The following is a 22,315-nucleotide window of genomic DNA, read 5'->3' as shown; positions in this document are numbered from 1 at the left end:
GCTGCATTAGAGATGAACTCAACCTTTAGAAAAGCCCAAAATAGGTTGGTCCCAGCTCGAAAAAAAAAAAAAAAAAAAAAAAAAAAAAAAAAGAAAAAGCCCAAAATACAGCACAGCTTCAGTTAAGTAAACATTATGTTTCTTGATTCAGAAAAAGAATGGGATGGCCAAAGCCTCCTTAGTCACTGTTCTATTACTGTGAAGAGATCCCATGACCAAGGCCGCTCTTACAAAAGAAAGCATTTAATTGAAGGCTAGATTACGGTTTCAGAGGCGTAGTCCACTACCATCATGGCAGACAGCATGGCGGCAGACAGCATGGCAGCAGGCAGGCATGGTACTGGAAAAATAGCTGAGAGCTACATCCAGACCACAAGCAGGTGCAGACACAGACACACACAGACACACACACACACACACACAGACACACACACACACACACACACAGACACACACACACAGACACACACACACAGACACACACACACACACACACACACACACACACACACACACACACACACACCCCTTCAAATGGTTCTACTCCCTGGCAACTAAACATTCAAATACATGACCCTACGGAGGTCATTTTTATTCAAACTACCACCCCTACTTAAAACGCTTTGGGAGAGGCCTACCCTAAAAAACAAAACAAAACAAAACAAAACAACCGTAATGAAGAACATATACAATAAATTGAAAACACTACTTAAGTTTCTACTCACCGTATTTGGTGGCATCCAACAAGATCAGTTGGTGGCAGATTAAGACCAAATGACAGGTGTGGTACAGGGAGAGCCAATAATGCTGGGGGACACCCAGGGCTTTGGTATGGACCTACCATCCTTTTTCACCAATGAACTTGGAGCCACAAAGCGACATGTGCTTCTGGTGCTGGGGAATAACTTGCTTATTTCTGGTGTTTCAAGAAATCACTGAGCCCCAAGACGAGTTCTGATAAAATTAGCCCATGACATGGATGCCACCAACAGTATAAAGCTTAGTTTCCACTATTCTGTGTAACAGGAACTGAAAACGAGACTTATTTTATTGCTGCATTCCCTACGTCCAATCTGGGAACATTTGAACCCACATTCACATTACACTTATTTTTTAATCATGCAAATCTAATGATCTCCTTAGAAAAAGGTTTTATTTACACTGTAGTGATTCATTGGCTTCTCACAGGCGGAGTTCAAGGAGTAGGGCCATAAGCGAAAGTTTAACAGTATGCAGGCACTGTACCTGTCTATTTAAGTATACCCGTAATTCACTGAGTTACACTGAAGGCAACTCTGGAGGGGCATCTACAAGTCTTTATTCTGGTGAGAATCACTGGCTGTATTAGAGTCTGGCCAGATTTTTGGGTTATGGTTTTAGCCAGCTCACTGGTGCATGGAAAGAGTCCATAAAGCCAACATCTCTAGGATCTTCAAGCTTATTGCTACATACAATTATGAAGACGCAGAACTGGGAGCTATGAGGTCAAAATGGCCAGAATGCAACTGCACTATTACACGAAATAAAACCCAGCCAATAGTCGTATGCATCTCTGAATGTTTCTCATTCTAAAGGCCAGAAACACTGAACAGGAACCCTTATGCTGAGAGGTAATTATCAGAATATTTGTATATCTTTGTTCCTGAATATCAAGTAGTAGGGTTCAGGTCCACAATCACTTCTTGCATACACAGTAACTCTTGACAGACTGCTTGTTGCAGATGCTGAGCTCTGGAATTCAAGGGCGTGGGTGGGCTTCAGGCTATCCAGGACTGAGTCAGCACTGTGAAGGGCCAATCCAGATATCTCTAAGTCTTATCTTGGGTCTGGGTACATTTCAGTTCTGCTCCAAGTCCACTTTGCTCCAATTCAGCGATGACAGACATATATTTGAACTCATTTGGTCTGAAGTTAAAGGTCTCTACTAGGCCATAGATCTCCTTCCGATCAGTGGCGTAGAATAGCTGAACCTGATTGGCGATGCACTGCGCCTCGGCAACGTTCTGCAAGGCAACGAGAGCAGTGAGGCACCCCCTGCACAGCCCCGAAGCTCTGTGCCTGAGTTCTGTGGCAGAGTCACTGCTCCTGGAAAGCTTCCCTGGCTCCCTGACCTCTCTGAGTCTTGGTAGATGTTCCTTCCACGGAACCAAGGCATCTTGTTTACCACTGTCAGCACCTTCTCTTATATTAGTCAGTTTTTGGTCTGGATTCTCTAATATAAATTCTTCAAAGATACAGACATCATGACTTGTTTTATGTTCCTATACATAGTGACATGACGTTTGCTGATAAGTTAGTTCAAATGTTCACAATGTCTCAATTTAGTTCCTAAATAACCATTACCTACATCCTGGGAAGAGTAAGCACTAAGAATAAGTTTGCAAGTACTAAGTTATTGACTAATTAGACATACTTGAATACAACCTGTTATCTTGTTCTTGACAGCACCCCAGTCAGGAAAACATGGCAAAGCCAGTTGTGATGATTTAAAATGTCCACAATTATCATGGTCCTTCCTCCTTTGGTAGAGTTCAATCTCCATTCCTAGTATGAGGCTGTACTTAATGAATTGCTTCTAGCAGCTAGACTATGGGGAAATGATTGGGAATGGCTCTTGCTATTAGAACATAAAAGAATATATCTTGAATCACTTGTTCTGGGGAAAGCTGCCATGTCATGAGGACATTCAAGTAGCCCCAAAGAAGAGCCAATGTGTGCAGGTAACAAGGGGACTCTTAAGCCCAGTCAGCCTTCAGGTGACTGTAGTCCTAGTGACATCTTGACAGCAACCTCACGAGATTGGAGCCAGGACCACCCAGCTAAGCTGCTCTTGAGTCCCTGTTCCACAGAAGCTGTGAGGTAAAGCTCGTCATTGTAGTCCACCACAACGTGGAGCAATCTGTAACCATTTATGATCATTTCCAAGGTACAGAAAGGGCATCGTAAGGAAATGGTGAGCAGCATGACAGGAGGGACATAGGGGATGCACGGGTAATATCCTTAGAACCTAATGGAAGAATGAACTGAGGGCTGCTGATGGCTTAGCTGGTAAAGGCGCTTCCCTTAGACCTGAGCTTGATCCCTGGAGCTCAAGGAAAGATGGATGGAGAGAACTGACTTCACAAAGCTGTCCTCTGATCTCCATACACATGCTTTGTGGTTAGAATTCTTCCCATCATGTGCACACACACATACAATAACAGTAAATGGAGTGAAAGGAAGAAACACGTGACTGAAGGAACTACTGCTTTCTACATACTCTACAGTTCTAGCTGGCCAGAAATATTTGTCTATTATTACCATGCTTTTACAGACAAAAGTACCTCACCCAAATATAGGGGAAAAAATCACTTAAATGACTGCCCAAAATATGTTGTGTGGGCCGGGACTTAACTCTGTGATAAAGGACTTGCCTTGGCAAATGCCAGGCCTATGTTGAATTCTTAGCATTGGGAGAAAAGTCTGCCATATGTAGTTATAAAATGATGTAGATAAGTTTATAAAAACCATGGCTGTGCTTCTTGTCTTTGTATACTGTATTTCTTCTACAGAGCATTCATTTAAACCTTTTACTTTTAAATTGGGGCTGGAGAGGTGGGCTCGGTGGTTAAGAACATGTGTTATTCCTGAGTTCAATTTCCAGCATCCAGGTCTGGTGGCTCAAACTACAAGCAACTCCAGCTCTTGGGATATCCAACGCCTCTGGCCACTGAGAACACCTGCACTCACATGCACATACTCCCACTCAGGCCTACATATACACACATGACTAAAAATAATAAAGCACATCTTTTAAAATTACATTTTCCTTATGAATGTATTATGTGTCTATGTATGTGAGCAGCTGTGCCATGGCTCATCCAATGGAGGTCAGAGAGCAAGTTCCAAGAGTGAGCTCTTTTCTCTTCCTATGTGAGTCCTGGGGATGGAACTCAGGTCATCAGGCTTGGTGATAGTACCTTTATCTGCTGAGCCATGTATGCTGGGATATCACAGTCAACGTGGTTTATACAAGGAAAATGCATTGTCTGGTATGTCGTCAAATGAAGCCAAAAAGTCACCACCGCCACCACCACCAAAAAAAACTCCAAGCCCCCACCAAACAAAACAACCCCTCCAAACCTTAATGATAAGACTGCATCAGTTTGAGACTATCAGAGTGAAGTGGTGAGACAGAACAAACCAAGAAAAAGTCTCCGGTGATCTACCTGTAGGGTTCATTTAAGCATAGCCAACACCATGTTTAAGTACACAGCATAGTCTCTGTGTCACATTTCATGTGACACAGAGCACACACTTTGCCATCAATGATGACGTCCTGTCCAAGATCATCTGAGACATCTGCAACTCAAGTTCACTGTTCTTGGTGTCTTATCTTTTCACTTTCCTTTTTACTCAGCTTTATTCTCTGGTCTTAGATCCACCTGTCTCTTCCTCCTCAGTACTGGGATTAAAGGTGTGCACCACCATGTCTGGCATACTATCTCTTTTTGACTCAAATATCTAACCCCATGCTATGTTTTCAGGGTTACCCTGAGCTGATGGCTTTTCTTTACATAAACAAAACAAAACAACTTGGCAAGAACTTCTGCAAGCTGCCACTACCTCTATCCATGTAACTACCCCGCACCTCTACACTACCTCTATCCTCTAATATCCCGCACCTCTGCACTACCTCTATCCATGTAACTACCCCGCACCTCTACACTACCTCTATCCTCTAACGACACCGCACCTCTACACTACCTCTATCCTCTAACTACCCTGCACCTCTGCACTACCTCTATCCTCTAACTACCCCGCACCTCTACACTACCTCTATCCTCTAACTACACCGCACCTCTACACTACCTCTATCCATGTAACTACCCCGCACCTCTACACTACCTCTATCCATGTAACTACCCCGCACCTCTACACTACCTCTATCCTCTAACGACCTCTGCACTACCTCTATCCTCTAACGCACCGCACCTCTGTCCTCATTTCCTGACTTTCCCATTATTAAACTCCTGGTAAAAGATGCCTTCATTTCCAGACCTGCTCACCCAGAATATGATTCCTTTTCTTTCTCCTAGATGGCTAATATTCTTCTCCCTACCATAGATTTCCATATTATTTATCCAATATTTAGAACAAAAGACAACCTTGTCCCCACTGCTGTTTCCTCCATGCAACACCCTACTTTCCTTCTCTTGAAAAAGTTAATGTTTGCCCTTTCTAATTTCTCTTCCCATCTTTCTTAAATTTAATCATGCTTATAATCACACCATTTCTCTGTAACTATTCTTGGTCCCCAAACACTTCCATGTCTGTAAATCTTGTAAAACTTCAGTCTTTTATTTCATTTGCCCTATAAGCAGGTTAGATTGGCCGACTAAACCCTCCCTGTTGCTTACAACATTTTACCTTCATTTCTAGTGATTTTCCTTACTTTCCCTTGCTGACATTTCCTCATCCCTTTAGGACTTAGTTCTTACAACTTTTCTCTTCTGCACCCTCATTTATTTTCTTGGTATTCATTCAGTCTGTGGCTTTACATACAATTTACATACTACAGCTTTTCTGAACATTAGGCTAATGTATCTACCTGACTGCATTATATGGATAGCTACTAGACATCTCAGATTTAATAGTTCAAAAGTAAGATCTTGATTTTCCACCCAAAACTACTCTTTCTGCAGCCTTTATTTCAACTGATGGCAAATGCATATGATAGTAGGAATTTGGGATCAATGTCTTCCAGTTGAATGTTGCATGGTTTAGGAGGAAGGAAAAATCCAGAGAAGTAAGACTGGGCAGGAGTAACAGTCAGGGAAGCAGTGTCCCCACTGTGTTCCAGTGTGGAGACTACTGTTGCTGTGAGACAGTAGTCTAGTGAAACCATTTCTTTCTCCCTATGCAGCTGATAAAAGACAAAGAGGAAACATAAGTGGATGCTGTAATGGAGGAAGAGGCTTTACAGTGCCCAGTCTTCTGAAGGCGTCCTACGCAACTGCTGTCAGTCAGATGGAACTGAAATAAGCAAGCCTTAGACAGACCTAAGACTGTCTCTGGGGCTGGAGAGATGGCTCAGAGGTTAAGAGCACTGAATGCTCTTCCAGAGGTCCTGAGTTCAAATCCCAGCAACCACATGGTGGCTCACAACCACCTGTAATGGGATCTGATGCCCTCTTCTGGTGTGTCTGAGGACAGACAGTGTACTTAATAAATAAATAAATCTTAAAAAAAAAAAAAACAAAACTGTCTCTGGTGCCTGAACACACGGGAAAACAATGGGCATCATCAGCTATGGGTGTGTGGCTGATGTTCTATTCTATGATTCAACTGGAAAAGGAGGAAAGGAAGTCCCATGGTGGACGTTATATAGCCGTGAACAGTGGAGAGGAAGATAAAGACACAACTATTACTTTAGACTCTGAGCTCAACCCACACTTCATAAGTCACCTATGAGTCTGTAATTTTACTTGAAATCTCCAGGGTCAGATGTGTCTTGGTTTCAGTATTACTGGATTTTTAATAGGTATAGGTGAAGATAATATGTAACTTTGTGTTATGATCCGTAATCAAACACATACATACTTTCTTAATAAAATGTGTAATATTTTGTATCAAATGACTGTAATGACTATAAATGACCTCATCTCAGTTTAAATGAAAATTTATCTCCAACAGAGTTTAAGGCAGGTAAGATGCTGTGATCAAATGAGAATGAAACGATTTTCAGCATTAGCCATGGTGGCAGACACCTTCGACCCAGCACTCCAACAGAGGCAGGTGGATCTCTGTGAGTTTGAGGCCAATCTGCTCTACTTAGCAAGTTCTAGGCTAGCTAGGGCTACATAGTGAGTCTCTGTGTGAAATAAAATAACCATTTCCAGGGCTCAGTGGGTTTAGTTGCTTGCTGCAAGATGACCTGAGTTTGACCCCTGGAAGCTAGATGGTGGCAGGAAGAGAACAGACCTCCAGAGCTTGTCCTCTGACTCCTTACATAGGCATCTTGCCATGTGCCCCATTCCCAAAGTGTACGCGCACACACACACAATTAAAAAGTAAAATGAAACAAAATACCACTGACAACAAAAACACCTACTTATCTGTGGATAACTATACTTCAACTTGGATACATGTAAGCAAGACAAAATTGTTTTCCACCATGAAAAACAAACTACACAGGCGTCTTTCCCTGATCTCGACCTGAGGCATGGAAATGAGTACTACTACAGGCCTACTAGGTAAACTCAGAGAGACAAATGGAGAGTCTTACCAGAAATGTGGAATCCATTTCTGCTGTCATCAGCACTATGCCCTTTTCTTCCTTAAGTTCAGGATAGTGGTATAAAATCAGCTGGCTGGCTGCTGCATCCCCGCGGGTCTGCATGGAGGAACACTTATCAAAGCTCAATAAGGCACCACGGCAACGAACTGCAATTTCAAAGCAACAGAGTCTGGAGGAAATGCTAGCTCTTAACAGCCCCCTGGGTGCTGGTGAGTTAGAGAACTGGTATGTAGGGGCAAGGTCAGGCCTGCAAAGGCACAGTGAACTGACAGTTTTCATGGTGTTATTTGTGTCTTCAATTGGAAAAGATTTGGCTTTTTTCCCAGAAATGTTTACGAAGGCAGTGAATCCTTCATTGTAGTCATACATTTAAAAACAAAATGGTACAGGCAGCTACCAAGCGAAGTTCTAAAGAAAGTGATGTGCTGGTGTAATTGCTACTTCTACACACTAGCGCATTTCATCTATTGCCTGTGGCAGCTCTAAAGTCTGAGCTCTTTTAAGCCAGAGCAAGCACTGGACAGTTTGTGCACAAGCCAGATTTCTATTGTGTGGCTTTAAAATATTATCTGGTTGGGGCAGAATGGAGAGAAAAATGACAAAAGTGTAACTTCATGAAGAATGATCAGCAAAGTCACCAGACCTCAGGTCTAGACTAGGAAGAGAAGCTGAATTTAAAGCCAATGCCTTTACATAGCACAGAAGCAAACAACCATATTAAAGCAGGTCCTTGGGCTTCAGCTTTAGAGCTCCAGCAGCCATCCTTTAAGTACACACTCAACCACTGCTAAGGCACTCTCCACAGTCCATCCTCTTAGTTCTCTCACCACACGTCTAACGTAATGATCACTCTGGCATAACCCTAATACATACTAATTATTTTGATCATTATGTTTCTGAAGGACTTTCTGACGGTTCATTATGAAATTCATACATGATAATATAACAAATAGACAACCACCTCTCAACCCATATAAGGAAGAAAACAGTAGAGACTGTGGTGGTTACAATGGTTAAATGTACCCCAAAACTCAGGTATCTGAACACTTGCTCCCCAGTTGGTGGTGCTATTTGGGGAAAGTTCTGGAACTTTTAGGAGGTGGAGCCTCACTGGAGGAGGTACATCTTGGGGGCAGAGGCGCCCAGGAGAGTTTACACCTTCGCCCAATTCCAGTGTGTTATCCACTGTATGCTTGTTGAAGAATGACCTCTCAGCCTCCTGCACTGGCTACTTGCTGTCATGTCTCCCAGCCATTACGGAGCCCCATTCTGGAACTGGAACTGTAAGCCCAAATAAACTCTTTCTTCTCGAAGTTGCTTCTAGAATGGTGTTTTATCACAGCAACAGAAGCAAACGAGGGCAGACATGCAGTATGAGGATCCCTCTGTACCTCTTTCCACTCGTATTCTAGAGTCAGCACCTACTCTGTATTTGGTATCTGTAGATTCCTCTGTGCATTTATACTTTTACTCTCCTCTTACTCTTAGCTATGAACTCCATTGGGGCAGTCCTTTTCTCATAGGACCTTGCAGGGTTCTCAAGACAACGGTCAGTGTTTAAGCTTACAGACTTTGGAGTCAGACAACCCGGACTCAACATAGTTTACCACTTAGTAATGCAAACCAACTCCCCTAGGCTCACCTTCTCTATAGATAGAAATAGTAACAGTAGCCACTTCATGACATATTTGAGAAGATTAAGTGACAAGTATAAAACACCTACTGCATAATATCCATCTAATGCTAACACTCTGCAAATTATAAAACAAATTGTAATACTGCAAATGCTCAGCAAGTTACAAAACTACAATGCAAAAGCGTGGTCCTTCATTTTATTCTGTGCCATCTGCCTCAACTTTAAAGTCAAAACAATACATGCTTTTTAAAAAACAAAAACAAAAACAAAAACAGATATGAGCTCCAAATATGGAACATCAATCCTAGTTACTATGAATTAAAATACTGACTTCTTTTTGTAAAGAGCTTCACGTGTACTTTGAGCTCTATTTTTTTACTCTATTATTGGAACTAAAACAAAGAAGAAAAGAAAGCAAGTAAACTACTATTTATGAAATGAAAACTATTCATCTAGTACTTTGGAAAAGGTAAGACACGGAAGCATTCCTCAATGGGCTTATAGCTAGGGTTAAAATGATCCACTGTGTTTAGACACATGCAATAGATGCCACAGAGGTTGTGGAAGGAGATGAAAGAGAGTGAAGCTAGAGAAAGGGATTCTGACTTCAAGTATCTGGTACTGAGGCCTAGAAAGCCAGCCAATACGCAATGATGGCAATTCATCAGCGGCGCAGCAGGCGCTGTTGGGAGTCAGCGGAGTTCTGGACCCCAACCCCAGGGAGGGCTTCTAGTCTTACAATGTGTTTTGTAGGACATATGTCACCTACCTGAATATTTATAAGTGCAGTGAAGTGGAGCTCTGTACCTGTCCATTGTCCTACAAAGAACTCATAACCATCCCTTCTTGGTAGTGCACAAAGAAACTGGGAAACAGAAAAACAAGCAGACAGGTGAATAAATGAAGTCATTTCTTCAATGTCTAATCACTAGTAGCACTCTGTTTCTTTAATGCTTGCATATTTAATTTTCTCTTCCTTCTTTCCTTCCTTTGGCTTGCTTTTTTTTTTTTTTTTTTTAATTTAAAGAAAATGTCTCATGTATCCCAGGCTGGCCTCAAACTTATATACAGCAAAGCATGACCTGACTCCTGAATCTCCTGCCTCCTGAATCTCCTGCCTCTTACCTCAAGTACTTGGAATAAGCATGTGCTGCCATACCCAGTTGATGGGGTACTGGGAATTGAACCTAGGATTTTGTGCATGCTAGGTAAAGTAACCTACCAACTGAGTTATATCCCCATCCCATAATGCTTGGCTTTATGGGATGAAGTTATGAAGTTAACTATGTGATAGAATAACAAACCCATGCACATTTCTCAACCCATCTAAGAAGGAATGCATCAGAGATGAAATCTGAGAGCTGACATTTAGCAATATTGCTATCCAGCCCACCAGTATGATATATATCTCTGATTTGCTAAGGTATTTTCTGCAAGCAATGTTTGAGAAAAACCCTAACAATCATTGCTGACAAACTGGCTGTCACATCAGCTATTCACTCCTTTTCCCTGGAACCGTGTGGTAGATCACTACTTCAGCATCAAAACATTAGTTTATTTCTGGCACATATTATCAGAATAGCGTTAACAAAACTGTAAAGAAAACGTAGGAGCCTAAAGGAGGTTGTGAAGATTATGGTCTTAAGTGGCCTTCTAGTATCCTTCCTTCCTTCATTTATTTATTGAGGCAGGGTCTCTCTATATAGGCCAGGCTGGCCTGGAACTTACTATGTAGGCCAGGCTGAATAGGATTAAAGGCATGTATCATTACACTAGCTGTATGGTGCCTTTTCATATGTACATACACTGTAGATTAAAAGGCCTAAGATATAGCAGGGTGCTAAAAGGCCATTTATAAGAATAAACATATCACTTATCAATATGATTAGCATATGAGGACCACTGTTAATAGAGCATTAATTATGAGAAGAACTGGTTTGAAATCGACTATTTGGTAGTATTTATAAGCAATTCTATATAGTCAGTACAGACTTACTGTTGGGCAGGACTGAGCCCGGTTCCAGATCAGATCAAACTTCTCTTTCTATAAGTTAAAAAAGAATAAAATTAACTCACAAATATGAAAAGCCACAGTCACACTGGATTTTTTTCCAGAACTGAATTCTAGAATTCTATTACGGATGAAACAGGCTTTTAAGTTCCATCATTTTACAAATCATTCTTATAATGAAACCACAGGAAAGCCTGATGCATGCTTTGCTGCTCATTGCTACAGATTATGTGTGAAGATTAAGTGCTCCAATGTTCAAAGTCTCCAAGGAACCGGGTGACTCAAGGGAGACTTGAGAAGGCCTGCTCAATGGGCTGGTATGAAAGATCTAAAACCTAACAAGCACTGACTGCTTAGGTCGTGGCGTTCATGAAGGTAAGAGCATAGATGTATAAGAAGTTAAAAGAACAAAGGACAGAGATTTCCTCACAGCCAAAGGCCTGGCCTAACTTTTCTTTCTGTATGCATTTTCCTCTTGAATCTTATAGCTATGTAAGTGTCTCAGAATACAGCTGTGTTCTTCAGTGAACTTTAAGGTAATAGGTAATCTCTCTGTGTCTGTCTCTCTCTCTGCTTTTCTTTTTTTACTTGCTATATAGACAAGGCTGGCCTCTAACTGGACCTGTTTGCCTCTGTTTCTACCTCTCAAGCACTGGGATTAAAAGTACGCACCACCATGTCTGGTCTAGAGTAAGACATAGTTTTAACTAGAGAAGACAGCCATGTCATTTCTTAATCATAGGCCTTATGGTAAAGCAGTGGCCAGCAATCACCTCTAAAACAATTCCAAGAAGGTAAAGCCAAGAAAGTGCCGCTTACTAAGGAGAAAAGCTGGAGAGAGGCCCAGAGGGCTCCAGGTCAGCTCAGCATTCGCCATCCACACAAGAAGGGAAGGAAGCTATGCTGTGGCAGTGTCTTGACTCCCCAGTTTGGTTGGAAAATGAAAATGAAATGCATCTGGAAATCAGCCAGAATCATGAACTTACACTAGCCTCTCTGGTTAGAGACTTGGAAACATTTCTAAACCAGAAAAAGGGAAAGCAAAAGTCATAAATATACCATATAGAGCTTCCAATCTTTGTTGCTTAGGGCATAATAAAACTCTTAGAGCTGTAAAGTGTAAGTTCCTGAGATATCATAAACAGAGGAAAAGTAAAGGCAATTGCCTGAGAGGGTTGGAGCACTGGCCTCACACTGAAACACTCCTATCTCCCCTCCAATTACTTACAGGAATAACTGCGTAGACAGTGTCTTTTGCTGAAAAATACTGCTGCCAAATCTGCAATAAACAAACAAGCGAGTGAATGACCTGTGGCAATGTGGTTACCTTTTCAATGTATACCAAGATACAGGGATAACTTTCATCCTCAGAGTATATTCTATCTGATAATAGGGAGGAAAACTCCACTGTAATGTTTTTACAACTAGCATATGGTTAAAATTTCAGTACCAGATTTTCTAAGATTCATTTTTTTCTAAAGATTTATTTATTATATGTAAGTACACTGTAGCTGTCTTCAGACGCATCAGAAGAGGGCATCAGATCTCATTACAGATGGTTGTGAGCCACCATACAGTTACTGGGATTTCAACTCAGGATCTCTGGAAGAGCGGTCAGTGCTCTTAACCACTGAGCCATCTCTCCAACCACCTAAGATTCATTATTTAAAGTAGATATCTATGTCTCTATGTGCCATGTGTGTAGATGCCCTTGGAAGCCAAAAGAGGTGTTGGATTCCCTAAAGCTGTTATTCCTTAAAGGCAGTTATGAGTCACCTTATGTGTATGCTGGAAACTGAACACAGACCCTCTAGAAAAGCAGAAAGTTCTCTTTACTCCTGAATCATCTCTCCAAGCCCCAAACTGTTTATTTCTTAAAAATCAACTCTGGGAGCTGGAAAGATGGCTAACAACAATGGTTAATAACATCTACTGCTCTTGAAGGATGTGAGTTTGGTTCTCAGCATCCATGTCAGGCAGCTCATGACTGACCGTCTCTAACTCCAGTACCAGGAGACCAGTGGGATCCAATACCTTCGGCCTCTGCAGGCTCCTGCACTCATGTGTACACCCCCCATCCCCCGCACACACAGTCAGCTGATAATAACAACAGGGGCTGTAGAGATGGCTTGCAGAGCACTGGGGTTCAACTCCTACTGCTCAGAGAGCAGCTCACACCATCTGTAACTTCAGTTCCAGGGAATCTGACACTCACTCTTGGCCTCTACAGGTACTGCATGCAGATGATGCACAGTCATATATACAGGCAAAAAACCCATACACATAAAATAAAATAACCTTTACAAAATCAGCTTTGTCAAAGAACTAGTTTCTATGACTATAACAAATTACTGTTGTTAGGATTTATCTTGTTTGTGATAGGTTTCCACAGTTTCTCTATCCTCTTCCCACACACCTTCCAGCCAACTGTGGACCTTCTCAGAGAGAGAGAATACAAGCCCTTCAGAGTTTAGGGCCTGGAGTCATGGCCTGGGACGAAAACCCTAGCCCTGACCATCTACTAGCTTTTTTACCTTGGGCAAATCACTGAAAGGTCTTAGACAACATCAATAAAGCAGCAGTGATGCCAGCCTCATAGGACTGGTGTGAAGACTAAATGAACTGATAGAACTGAGACTGGCAGAGTAGACACTAAAATAATGTTAGCTTTTATTGCTTATTACAGACGGCTCTTAAAATTCTGCTTCCAGGAAGTCCTACATATAGGGAACAGATATCTGCTGTCTGACTAGGATACAGAGCGGTCACAACCTCTCTGCCTGGCATCAAAGAACAGAGTATAGTTGATTTTCATGATGTAAATACCCAAAAGTAGTGAGCAGGTTTACACAGTATAAAATTAGAAAGCGGAAAAAGAAGAACATCCATAGTTTTATTACATTAAGAGGATTATTTTGGTGTCTTTTCTAGGGGTCTGTCTTTACAATATATTATATATAATATCTTCAGTATTATCTCTCAGTGCATAGGTATGTTCTATGTAAAGGCTTTTTACTCCTTTTTTTTTCTTTTTTTTTTTTTTTTTTTTTGTCCTTTGTGGCTTTTCACATTGTTGGAGTTTTCTTTTTCACATCTCTGACAACCTTCTCTACCAGTTCTTCCTAATACTCAAGGCTAAGTTTATCTGCATTTCCCCCCCCCGAAAGTAGCTTTCCTTCATCATTTCAGTCAGAAGTTTTCCTATGAATTGTCTACCTCGTATCTCTCTAGAGACTGAGCTGGCTTGTTTTATGTCAATGTGACAGAACAGTCATTTAGGAAGAGGGAGCCTCCATTGAGGAAATGCTCCCACCACACTGGCTTGTGGATAAGAATATGGTGCATTTTGTTTTTAAAAAAACACATTTACATTTTTTATTTTATTATTTTGTATATGACTATGTGGCTTGCACATACATATGCATGTGTACCACATTTATGTCCCTAAGAAGTCAGGAGAGTTTTTGATCTCTTGGAACTGTTGTTACAGATTACAGATGGTTGTGAGCCACCTAGTGGATGCTAGGAATCAAACCTCGGTCCTCCTGGTCCTCAGCAAGAGCAATTAGTGCTCTTAATGGCTGAGCCAATCCTCCAGTGTGTTCGTGATTAGTGACTGATGTGGAAGGCCAGCCTATGGCGGATGAATGCACCTCCTTCCCTAGTTTTCAAGCCCTGTGCAGGCAGGATATTGATCTATGCCATCGCCAATGCCCTTCGATCCAACACTATCAGATGCCTGTGATGCTAGGGATAGAGCTCAGCAGCAGAGCATGTGCTTAGCACGCATGAGGTCTTGGTCCAATTCTCAGTGCTGCTTGGCAGTGGGGGAGGGGGGAGCAAAGGGAGGGAATTTGGTTTATACCAGGACTTCTTAAGGTTTCTCTACCTGTGACTTCCTTTTGCCCAAGAAATGATTATGGGTATATGTAACATAAACTAGGCAAACAAATCAAATATTTACTGATATTAAATTATAAAAAATATTTCAAAATAAATCTTTCACATACATATAATTTTATCATTAAAGACAAAAGTGAACTTGTATATTTTTGAGAGGTATTTGCTTAGTTTTAAACAAAGAACTAAATCTTGACTGAAATTCGATATTGTAAGATGTAAATAATGAATATTTTTTCAGAGGTGATTGATTTCTTTTTAAAAAATTATAATTACCAATGTTTAGAACATTGTTTTACATAAATATTTATTTTTTAACCCCATTATTCTTTAAATTGAGAATAACAGCATCTACTTTGAAGGGTGGACATTAGAATTTAATGAAGAAATACCTATGAAGCAACAAGCAAAATGCCTGCCTGTTTTTCTTATTCCTTTAATATCATATTGCTAATTAGTACATAAACCTAAAATATGATGGAAGTGTAAGGAATCCTCAAATAGTTTCATACAGGCTAAAGAGAAGAGAGTTACTGTCATAAATAGGAATGAGCAATGCAGATCAAGGCACACAGAAAGACAAAGCAGGCAGGGCGGATCACGAAGGCTTTCAAGAGCTGGCTAGGAAATGCCTATGGAAGGTCCTTAGGTCACAAAGGCCAAGGAAATGAAAATGGGGGCTGGGGAGGGGTTGTCACTGGACATTTGCAAACAAGTTCCCAACACGGTATGTTTTCATTTAAGACAGCTACAGCACTTACTCTGTGCCAGGATTCGTTCTAAGTGCTTCTCAAATGTTAACTCATTTAATTCTCAAATAGTTTGAGAAGTAGGAATGCAGTTCCTACAGTAGGGAAACCAAGGCTCTGAGAAATTAACTTGCCAGTCAGATAAGTGGTAGAGCTAGGGCTTAAAAACGGCAGCTCATTTCTAAAGTCTTCTTTCCTTCTTCCTTTTTTTTTTTTTTTGAGACAGGATTTCTCTGTGTAACCAACAGTCCTGGCTGTCTTGGAACTTACTATGTAGATCAGGCTGGCTTTGGACTCACAGAGATCTGTCTGCCTTTGCCTCCTGAGTACTGGGATGAAAGGCCTGTGCCACCCAGCTCTACAGTCTCTGCTTTAACCAGCACACTATCTTCTCTGTAGGGCAAGCAGAACCTTAAGGGCACTCAGCTAAGATAAGGCAAAGGAAAGCTACTTGGATGGCAGCTGTGCTCACCACCATCCCACCAGGAGCCTATGGAAAGGTAGCACAGGCCAGGTATAGAATTCTGACGACTTAAAATGAAAGGGGAAAACTAAGTCATTAGACATATAAAAGCAAGACAAAGAAAGACACTTTTTTTATGTCTCTGTTATTTATGTGACTCATCACTTTTGTCCCTTAGGACTATTTATTATTGGGATAGAAAAATGTGTAAGAAAAATGTCTGACTTTTTCTATTCTCAGACTTGGTTCACAGAGCAAATAATCTCAGGGAGCCTGCCTACTCATTTTCATCCATTACCTGTTTTATTTCCTCTCCGGTTTTGTCCTTCACCATCTCAACGTTGAAGACTGAACTGAGAGTCTTGAAAAAAGAGATAGCAATTAACATCTACAGTTGGTGACAACAAGAACCCCAGCTTAGCTCTAAAGCCTGGTGGAAAAGAATGTCAGCACAGTGAAGCAGACCTTCAGTAGGTAGGTACAAGAACCACTCACGCTCAGAGAATGTGAGTCTCGGCTCCCACACAGACCTTCACAGTTCTATTCCTGGGGAACATCTATTAGGTCATCAAGCACTCCCCAGATGCCTGCACACCAGTGAGTCCTGCAGCACTTTGCAGCTGGTAAGAAGGGAGAAACACTGGCTGCGGTTCTACCACGGAGCTCTGTATTTGCACACTAAGGAACAGCTTCGTGTGGTGCTTTGACTTGGAAAGTTTCTTTCTATAGAAAGGAATGTATCCCATTTCCTTCAAATTTCTTGTAGCATCCTTAGACCCATACTTAAGATAGAGGTCATGTCAAGGACACAACAATCCAGACAAATATCTCTCATCTCTACTGTTGGGAACAATTGCCTTATACAAAATTCCCTGAGCACAATAAATATGTTTAAATTTGCAGTCTCTTATTATAGATGTCCCGTATGACTTCAGGCTTGGATTTCTATATTTAATTACAAACCTACCTTGTCCTTAGTGAATCCTTTGCTCACAGGCTGTTTCCCCAAGGCATCTGTCTGAAATACATGATGAGACAGACTATTAAACTATACTTTCCTTATACAAAGAAGGAAAGAAAGAAAGAAAGACAGAAAATGAATCAAGGCAAGGAGGTAGCCCATCTCATTAAGTCCTTTTGTTCCTGAGAAGTCACTCATATCCACTCTTTAAAACACTGTTCATAACACTCTAGAGTTACTGCTGATGGGACAGTTTTCCTTCCGCTGGGATTCTGAGATCTAGAGCTGAGAATGGGTGTTAGTAGACACTACACCTGCACTTAGAAGGATGTGCTTGGCCCTCTGACCTATCCCCCACCAGACACTGATTAGAGGGGAAATGGAGAGATGTGTTTTCTGAAACGGATTATTTCTGATAGCATTTCTAGTGATAGGTGTCCTCAGCACACTAGCATCCTGCTGAGGTCTCAGATTCTCTATTAATTAGATAGACTTCTTGTGATGGTTAAAATCCTTTGTTATATAGCACACTGACTGGACTGAGAGGTGCCTAGGGGATCTGGAATACACCTCTGGATAAGTCTGTGAGGTACTTCCAGAGACAATTAGGTCACGAGGGCTCTGACCTAATAAACAGATGAATCCTTTGTTGGGTTTATAATATTATGATATTGAGAAGTGGTAACAAAAGGTAGGCTGCAGGGCCTATCTGCAGGAAGTGTGTTGTCAGGGTGTGTTCTTAGGGCTCTCTGTCTTACTCTGTTCTCTTTCTATATCTCTTTCTTTCTGTGTCCTGAGACCACATGCTCTTTGACATGATGTACTGACAAATCTGAAACGATATGCAAAGACCAACCCTTCCTCATTAAGGTTGTTTCTGCCACAGAAATGTGCTAATACACTTCCTCTCTAAAAGGGCCAGAAACAACTGAAAGTGGGTCTAGCCTGGCTCGAGTCTCTCCAGAATTTGTTCCGTGCACCTCCCAGATTAGAAGTTTTCAAACTATGTTGTAAAACCAATTCCGTGGGTTGTCACCAGAATGTTTTAGGAGGTGAGAAGTGAGAATGCACTATCCCGGCACGATGGCTCACACCTGTAACGCGAGCACATGGGAGGCTGAGATAGGAGGGTTACTGGGAGCTCAAGAGGATTACCTTCTAAGTTCCGGATGAGACTGGCTTTTACAGAGTGAGAACCAGGCTAAACATAGAAGAAGAATGTATTTCACGTCACAAGAGCACTGCTGCATAAAAGTTTTTGTTTGTTATAACATAGACATGTGTTCTGAGTAGCCATGTAAAAATTCCTCCTATGAGTTGTGGTCAGATTATCACTGCTAGCTTTCCACATGCTTTCCCCAGCACTGGTGCTAAGGACCACAGGGACTAAGGATATAGCAAGTTCTTTTTATGTGCTAGGGACGGTGCTGAAGAGCATGCACTAGTTCATTCAATCTTTGGCATGACTTTGTGAGGCAGGTATTATTATTATTTCTAATTCACAAATAGGCAAAACGGAGGCACAGAGAAGCTGCATGATTTGCCTATAACTACCTAGCTGGTAGCTGAAAGCTATGATTCAGTCGTTGGCAAGTGGTTCAAGAGCTTGTCTTCTTATCAGGTAAGTTACTCTACCTCTACTTTTTAAACTCAATTACCTCTGCAGCCATGTGCACATCCTCACATGCAGACATACACACACATAACAACTCCTCCTCCTCCTCCTCCTCCTCCTCCTCCTCTTCCTCCTCCTCCTCCTCCTAAAAATCTTGCTGGGTGTGGTGGTACACAACTTTACTCCCAGCTCTCAGGAGGCAGAGACAAGAGAATCTATGAGTCCAAAGCCAGCCTGGTCTACAGGGCAAGTTCCAGGCCAGCCAGAGATAGACAGTGAGACTCTGTTTTTTTAAAAAATAGCAAACCCAGGACCTCCACTGAAAATATTTCCCTGCTTCCTTACAGCTTGGTGCCATGTGCCCCCTGATCACTAGACTACGTTTCTTAGGAGCGGAGACTCTCTTTTCCTTCCTTCACATTCCATCATGACTACAGGGTCTTGTCCAGCAAGAACAGGGTACACATTTACTGACATTGAATGAGTAAAGATGAGATGTTCTGGTCACTGGCGAATACTTCAAGGGTAAGGGCTAGTGAACTTATACAACAAGACACAACCAACCCCCAGGCCCATACTCACCTTCCGCTCCACACACTTGATAAAATCACTTTGTTTGGAGTGCCCCACTGGCTGCTTTCGGAACTCACTGCGCTTCTCCAGGCGGGACTCAAAGGCAGCTGGGTCAGACCTGACAAAAGGTAAATAAAGGTAAAGCAGCCAGGCCTTTCTGGGTTTTGAAATAAGGAAGTGCCACATTTTACCTCCTCAGAGAAGAGACACAGGCACCACGAGGCTAAAGGGTCTGCGTTCAGTTGTTAAGAACTGGGTAGAAGCCTGAAAGTCAGGACAGTGGAGAGCAAAGCCAGTTATTCAACTAAGTTAAGCCTCAAGGGACCAGCAGCACATCGCTGTTTTCTTCCTCTTTTCTCTTGCGGGCCATTCCCTCAGGTGACGCAGGGCTTGCTTTCTCAGGTTTGGCAGCTACTCAAGATAGGAATACTTTAAAGTCATATTGCTGGGGCACCTCTGTGGGCAGGAGTCCTACAGCATGCCTACTAGGTGCTAAGATTTTACTGGAATATATCTACGTTTTGATGTCTCCCTCTATACCCACCCTAGATCCTGTGCTCCAAGTCGATGCTTTGGAAGAAGACTTAGTACCTGAGTATCTCCCTGATCTATCAGACAGAACATCAGAATTAATCTTTTATCTTAAAATGGGGATGCTCTTCAGGCTTGAAGGCTAGGCTGAGGTGGCCATTGTCACTAAGAATACTTTAGAATGTGCAGCTGACCATGGGATGCTTGGCTTTGTATTCAGATATGAAAACATCATCCAAGAACTCCAGCTACTTGGCTGGGAGACACGCAAGACTATGGGTGAGGAGCCAAGGATATCTTGTTTAACCCTTTGGTAGACCTTCATAGTCAAGACATTATAGGGTACAGTCTATTCCATAAAACTGTTTGGATGTGACACCTAATGTCACTCTTTCCACTACTACATAGACAGGCTGATCTTTTCTTTCCATCTGGAAGGACTGGGTTAGCCCAGCTAGTAAGCACAGATGTATTTGAGTTTGCTTATGGTGAGTGCATAGAAAACAGGGGCGCCCTGGGCAGCAGAGTTCTGGCATAGAAAATAGCTAATACACTGTTCCTACTTCAAGAAACGTACTATCTAGTTGTAGAGACAGATCTATAAATATGTACACAAGCACTGCTGATAATTAAAACCATAACAAAAATTTGCTCAAACATCCTTAAATGACTGAGGTGGTTTCATGACTGTACTTTTGTGTTATTTCTCATATTTGGAACACATTCCTCCAATTATTTTAGAGCTAGACCTAGACCATACTATTTGAAGTTTTAGCACCAGATTGGTCTAGAGAGAATGATGGGGACTAGTGTGTGAAGTCTTTATGTGGCACACGGAGCAGTTTGGACACTGAAGAAATCAATGGGGCATTCTGGAAAACTCACTTTCCGAAATATCAGTGCGTAAAATGTTGATGGGAATGACCTATTAAGGAAAGAGGTCATTATTGGCTCCTGATTAGGTATGAATGGAACTGCTAAGTACTAAGTGTGAGGAGACATCTCTTTGGAGACGCTTGTGTGTAAAAGGGTCAGAGAGAAATAGTGGAGAGGACTGCAGGTCAAGTACTATTTAAAAATGATAAATATTTGAGAATATCTAATGTTTGAAGGAGAGCAAAAATATTCACTTGTTTATTCCATCATTGCTTCAAAAAGTATGGATGTTCACTATATTCCTGACAAAGTGACAGGCAGAGGGTTCCAAGGCTAGAATCGATAAATGCTAGTTAGAGGATGCTGCCGCCCATGTGAAGACGAAGAACTTAAGGGAGTGGAATTAAAGTGGGACAAAATACAGAGAACTTAGAGCCCATGACGTGTGGCTTCCTTTCAGAACTGCCTTTCCATAGTCCCGAACTCTCTCAGACCACCTTTCCATTTTACCTTCATCCTTCTACCTGGAAGCAGGCACGCACTATACTCACCTTAACAGCCTTAACCCTACCACACTTTTACTCTTCAGTGCTGGGAACGGAACTCAAGGCCCTGTGCATACCAAGCAAGTTCTCTTCCACTAAACCACGCCCCTTCCATCTCCAGGTTTCACCTTCTGGAAGCTGAAGCCTTAGGAACTCTGGTTTCGGTCAGATAAAGCCTAACCAACTGTGTGACCTCTGGCAAGCCTCTACCTCTCTCCAGATCCCTACATTACGTTAATGAAAGGGTCCAATGGACAATACAAAAGTAACACTATGTTTTTGCGGCACTCCCAGTCTCCTGTCCATGCAATCAGGGCCCTAAGCGGGGAGCCTGTGAACCTGATCTCTCGGGCAGGTATCCACTGACTTTGACCTTGAGCAAATCAAATAAATGCCTTCGATGAAGACTTCATTTTTACCTTTCTAGATAGGGGATAACTTTCTCCGAGCTGCCTTCCTCACAAGGCTTTTTTAAGAGTTTTCCTGAGCGTTCTGAGAACTAAGCACAAAGACGACGATCCAAAGGTTCTGCAGAGATGTGACCTTAGGCAAGTGACCTCGTCTCTCTGAACTTGGAAACAAACTATTGGTATAGTGTGGGGACAGTACCAGCCCACCATGCAGGACAGTAGCGCATTCCGGAAGCTCTGTTCCCACCCCCAACCCGGCCAGGACCGCACCTGCGCAGCTGCTGGATCTTGTCCCGGTAGCGGTCGTAGAAAGGGTTAGTTTCCAGTTCGCTGACCCCACTGCCATCTGTTCCCCCGGAGGACAGGCCCGAGCCCCGGCGCACCGGGAACACGCGCAACTGTGCCGGTGACACGAACCCCAGCCCCAGGGCGCGGCTGCGCACCGCACACAAGCCTCGGTAGAGGCCGGCCACCTGCAGGACTGCGGGGCACGCTCCACCCGCAGCGGACACTACAGCCGCCATGGCCTCCTGCGCCTCCCCCTCCTCCTCCTCTGGCGCGTCAGCCTCGGCCCCCGGCCCGCGCGCCTGCTCCATCGCCCTCTAAGTCCGCGAGGCCCGAGTTCCGCCACCGAAGTTCCGCGTGCTCAAGGTTCCGGGTGCTGGAGTGGAGCAGGGACAGCAACTCTTAGGGCTGGCGGCTCTCGGTTCAGCCCACCCGCTCTGTGGGTGTAGTGGCGCGTCTCCTCCCGGGAGTCTGCCCGGAT

General features: G+C 42.6%; 1 protein-coding gene across 2 annotated transcripts; it reads right to left on the bottom strand.

The window, feature by feature from the left end:
* Positions 1-1,020: 1,020 nt before the first annotated feature.
* On the bottom strand, positions 1,021-22,297 carry Atpaf1 (ATP synthase mitochondrial F1 complex assembly factor 1). Of its 2 annotated transcripts, none has more exons than XM_032899486.1 (9): positions 21,820-22,297; positions 19,197-19,305; positions 17,006-17,056; positions 16,337-16,399; positions 12,155-12,205; positions 10,912-10,959; positions 9,685-9,780; positions 7,268-7,375; positions 1,021-2,003 (listed from the first exon to the last, which is right to left on the bottom strand). In XM_032899486.1, the coding sequence occupies exons 1-9, from the start codon at positions 22,143-22,145 to the stop codon at positions 1,809-1,811; spliced, it is 1,047 nt and encodes a 348-aa protein (XP_032755377.1). In that variant the 5' UTR covers positions 22,146-22,297; the 3' UTR covers positions 1,021-1,808. The 2 variants fall into 2 exon arrangements, with proteins under 2 accessions (XP_032755377.1, XP_032755384.1); XM_032899493.1 differs by having other exon boundaries at positions 19,213-19,305; positions 21,820-21,929.
* Between the last annotated feature and the right edge of the window lie 18 nt (positions 22,298-22,315).

Source organism: Rattus rattus, chromosome 1 (genome assembly GCF_011064425.1).
Source record: "Rattus rattus isolate New Zealand chromosome 1, Rrattus_CSIRO_v1, whole genome shotgun sequence".
Classification (NCBI taxonomy): Eukaryota; Metazoa; Chordata; class Mammalia; order Rodentia; family Muridae; genus Rattus; species Rattus rattus.
This window is presented reverse-complemented; position numbering and strand designations above follow the sequence as displayed.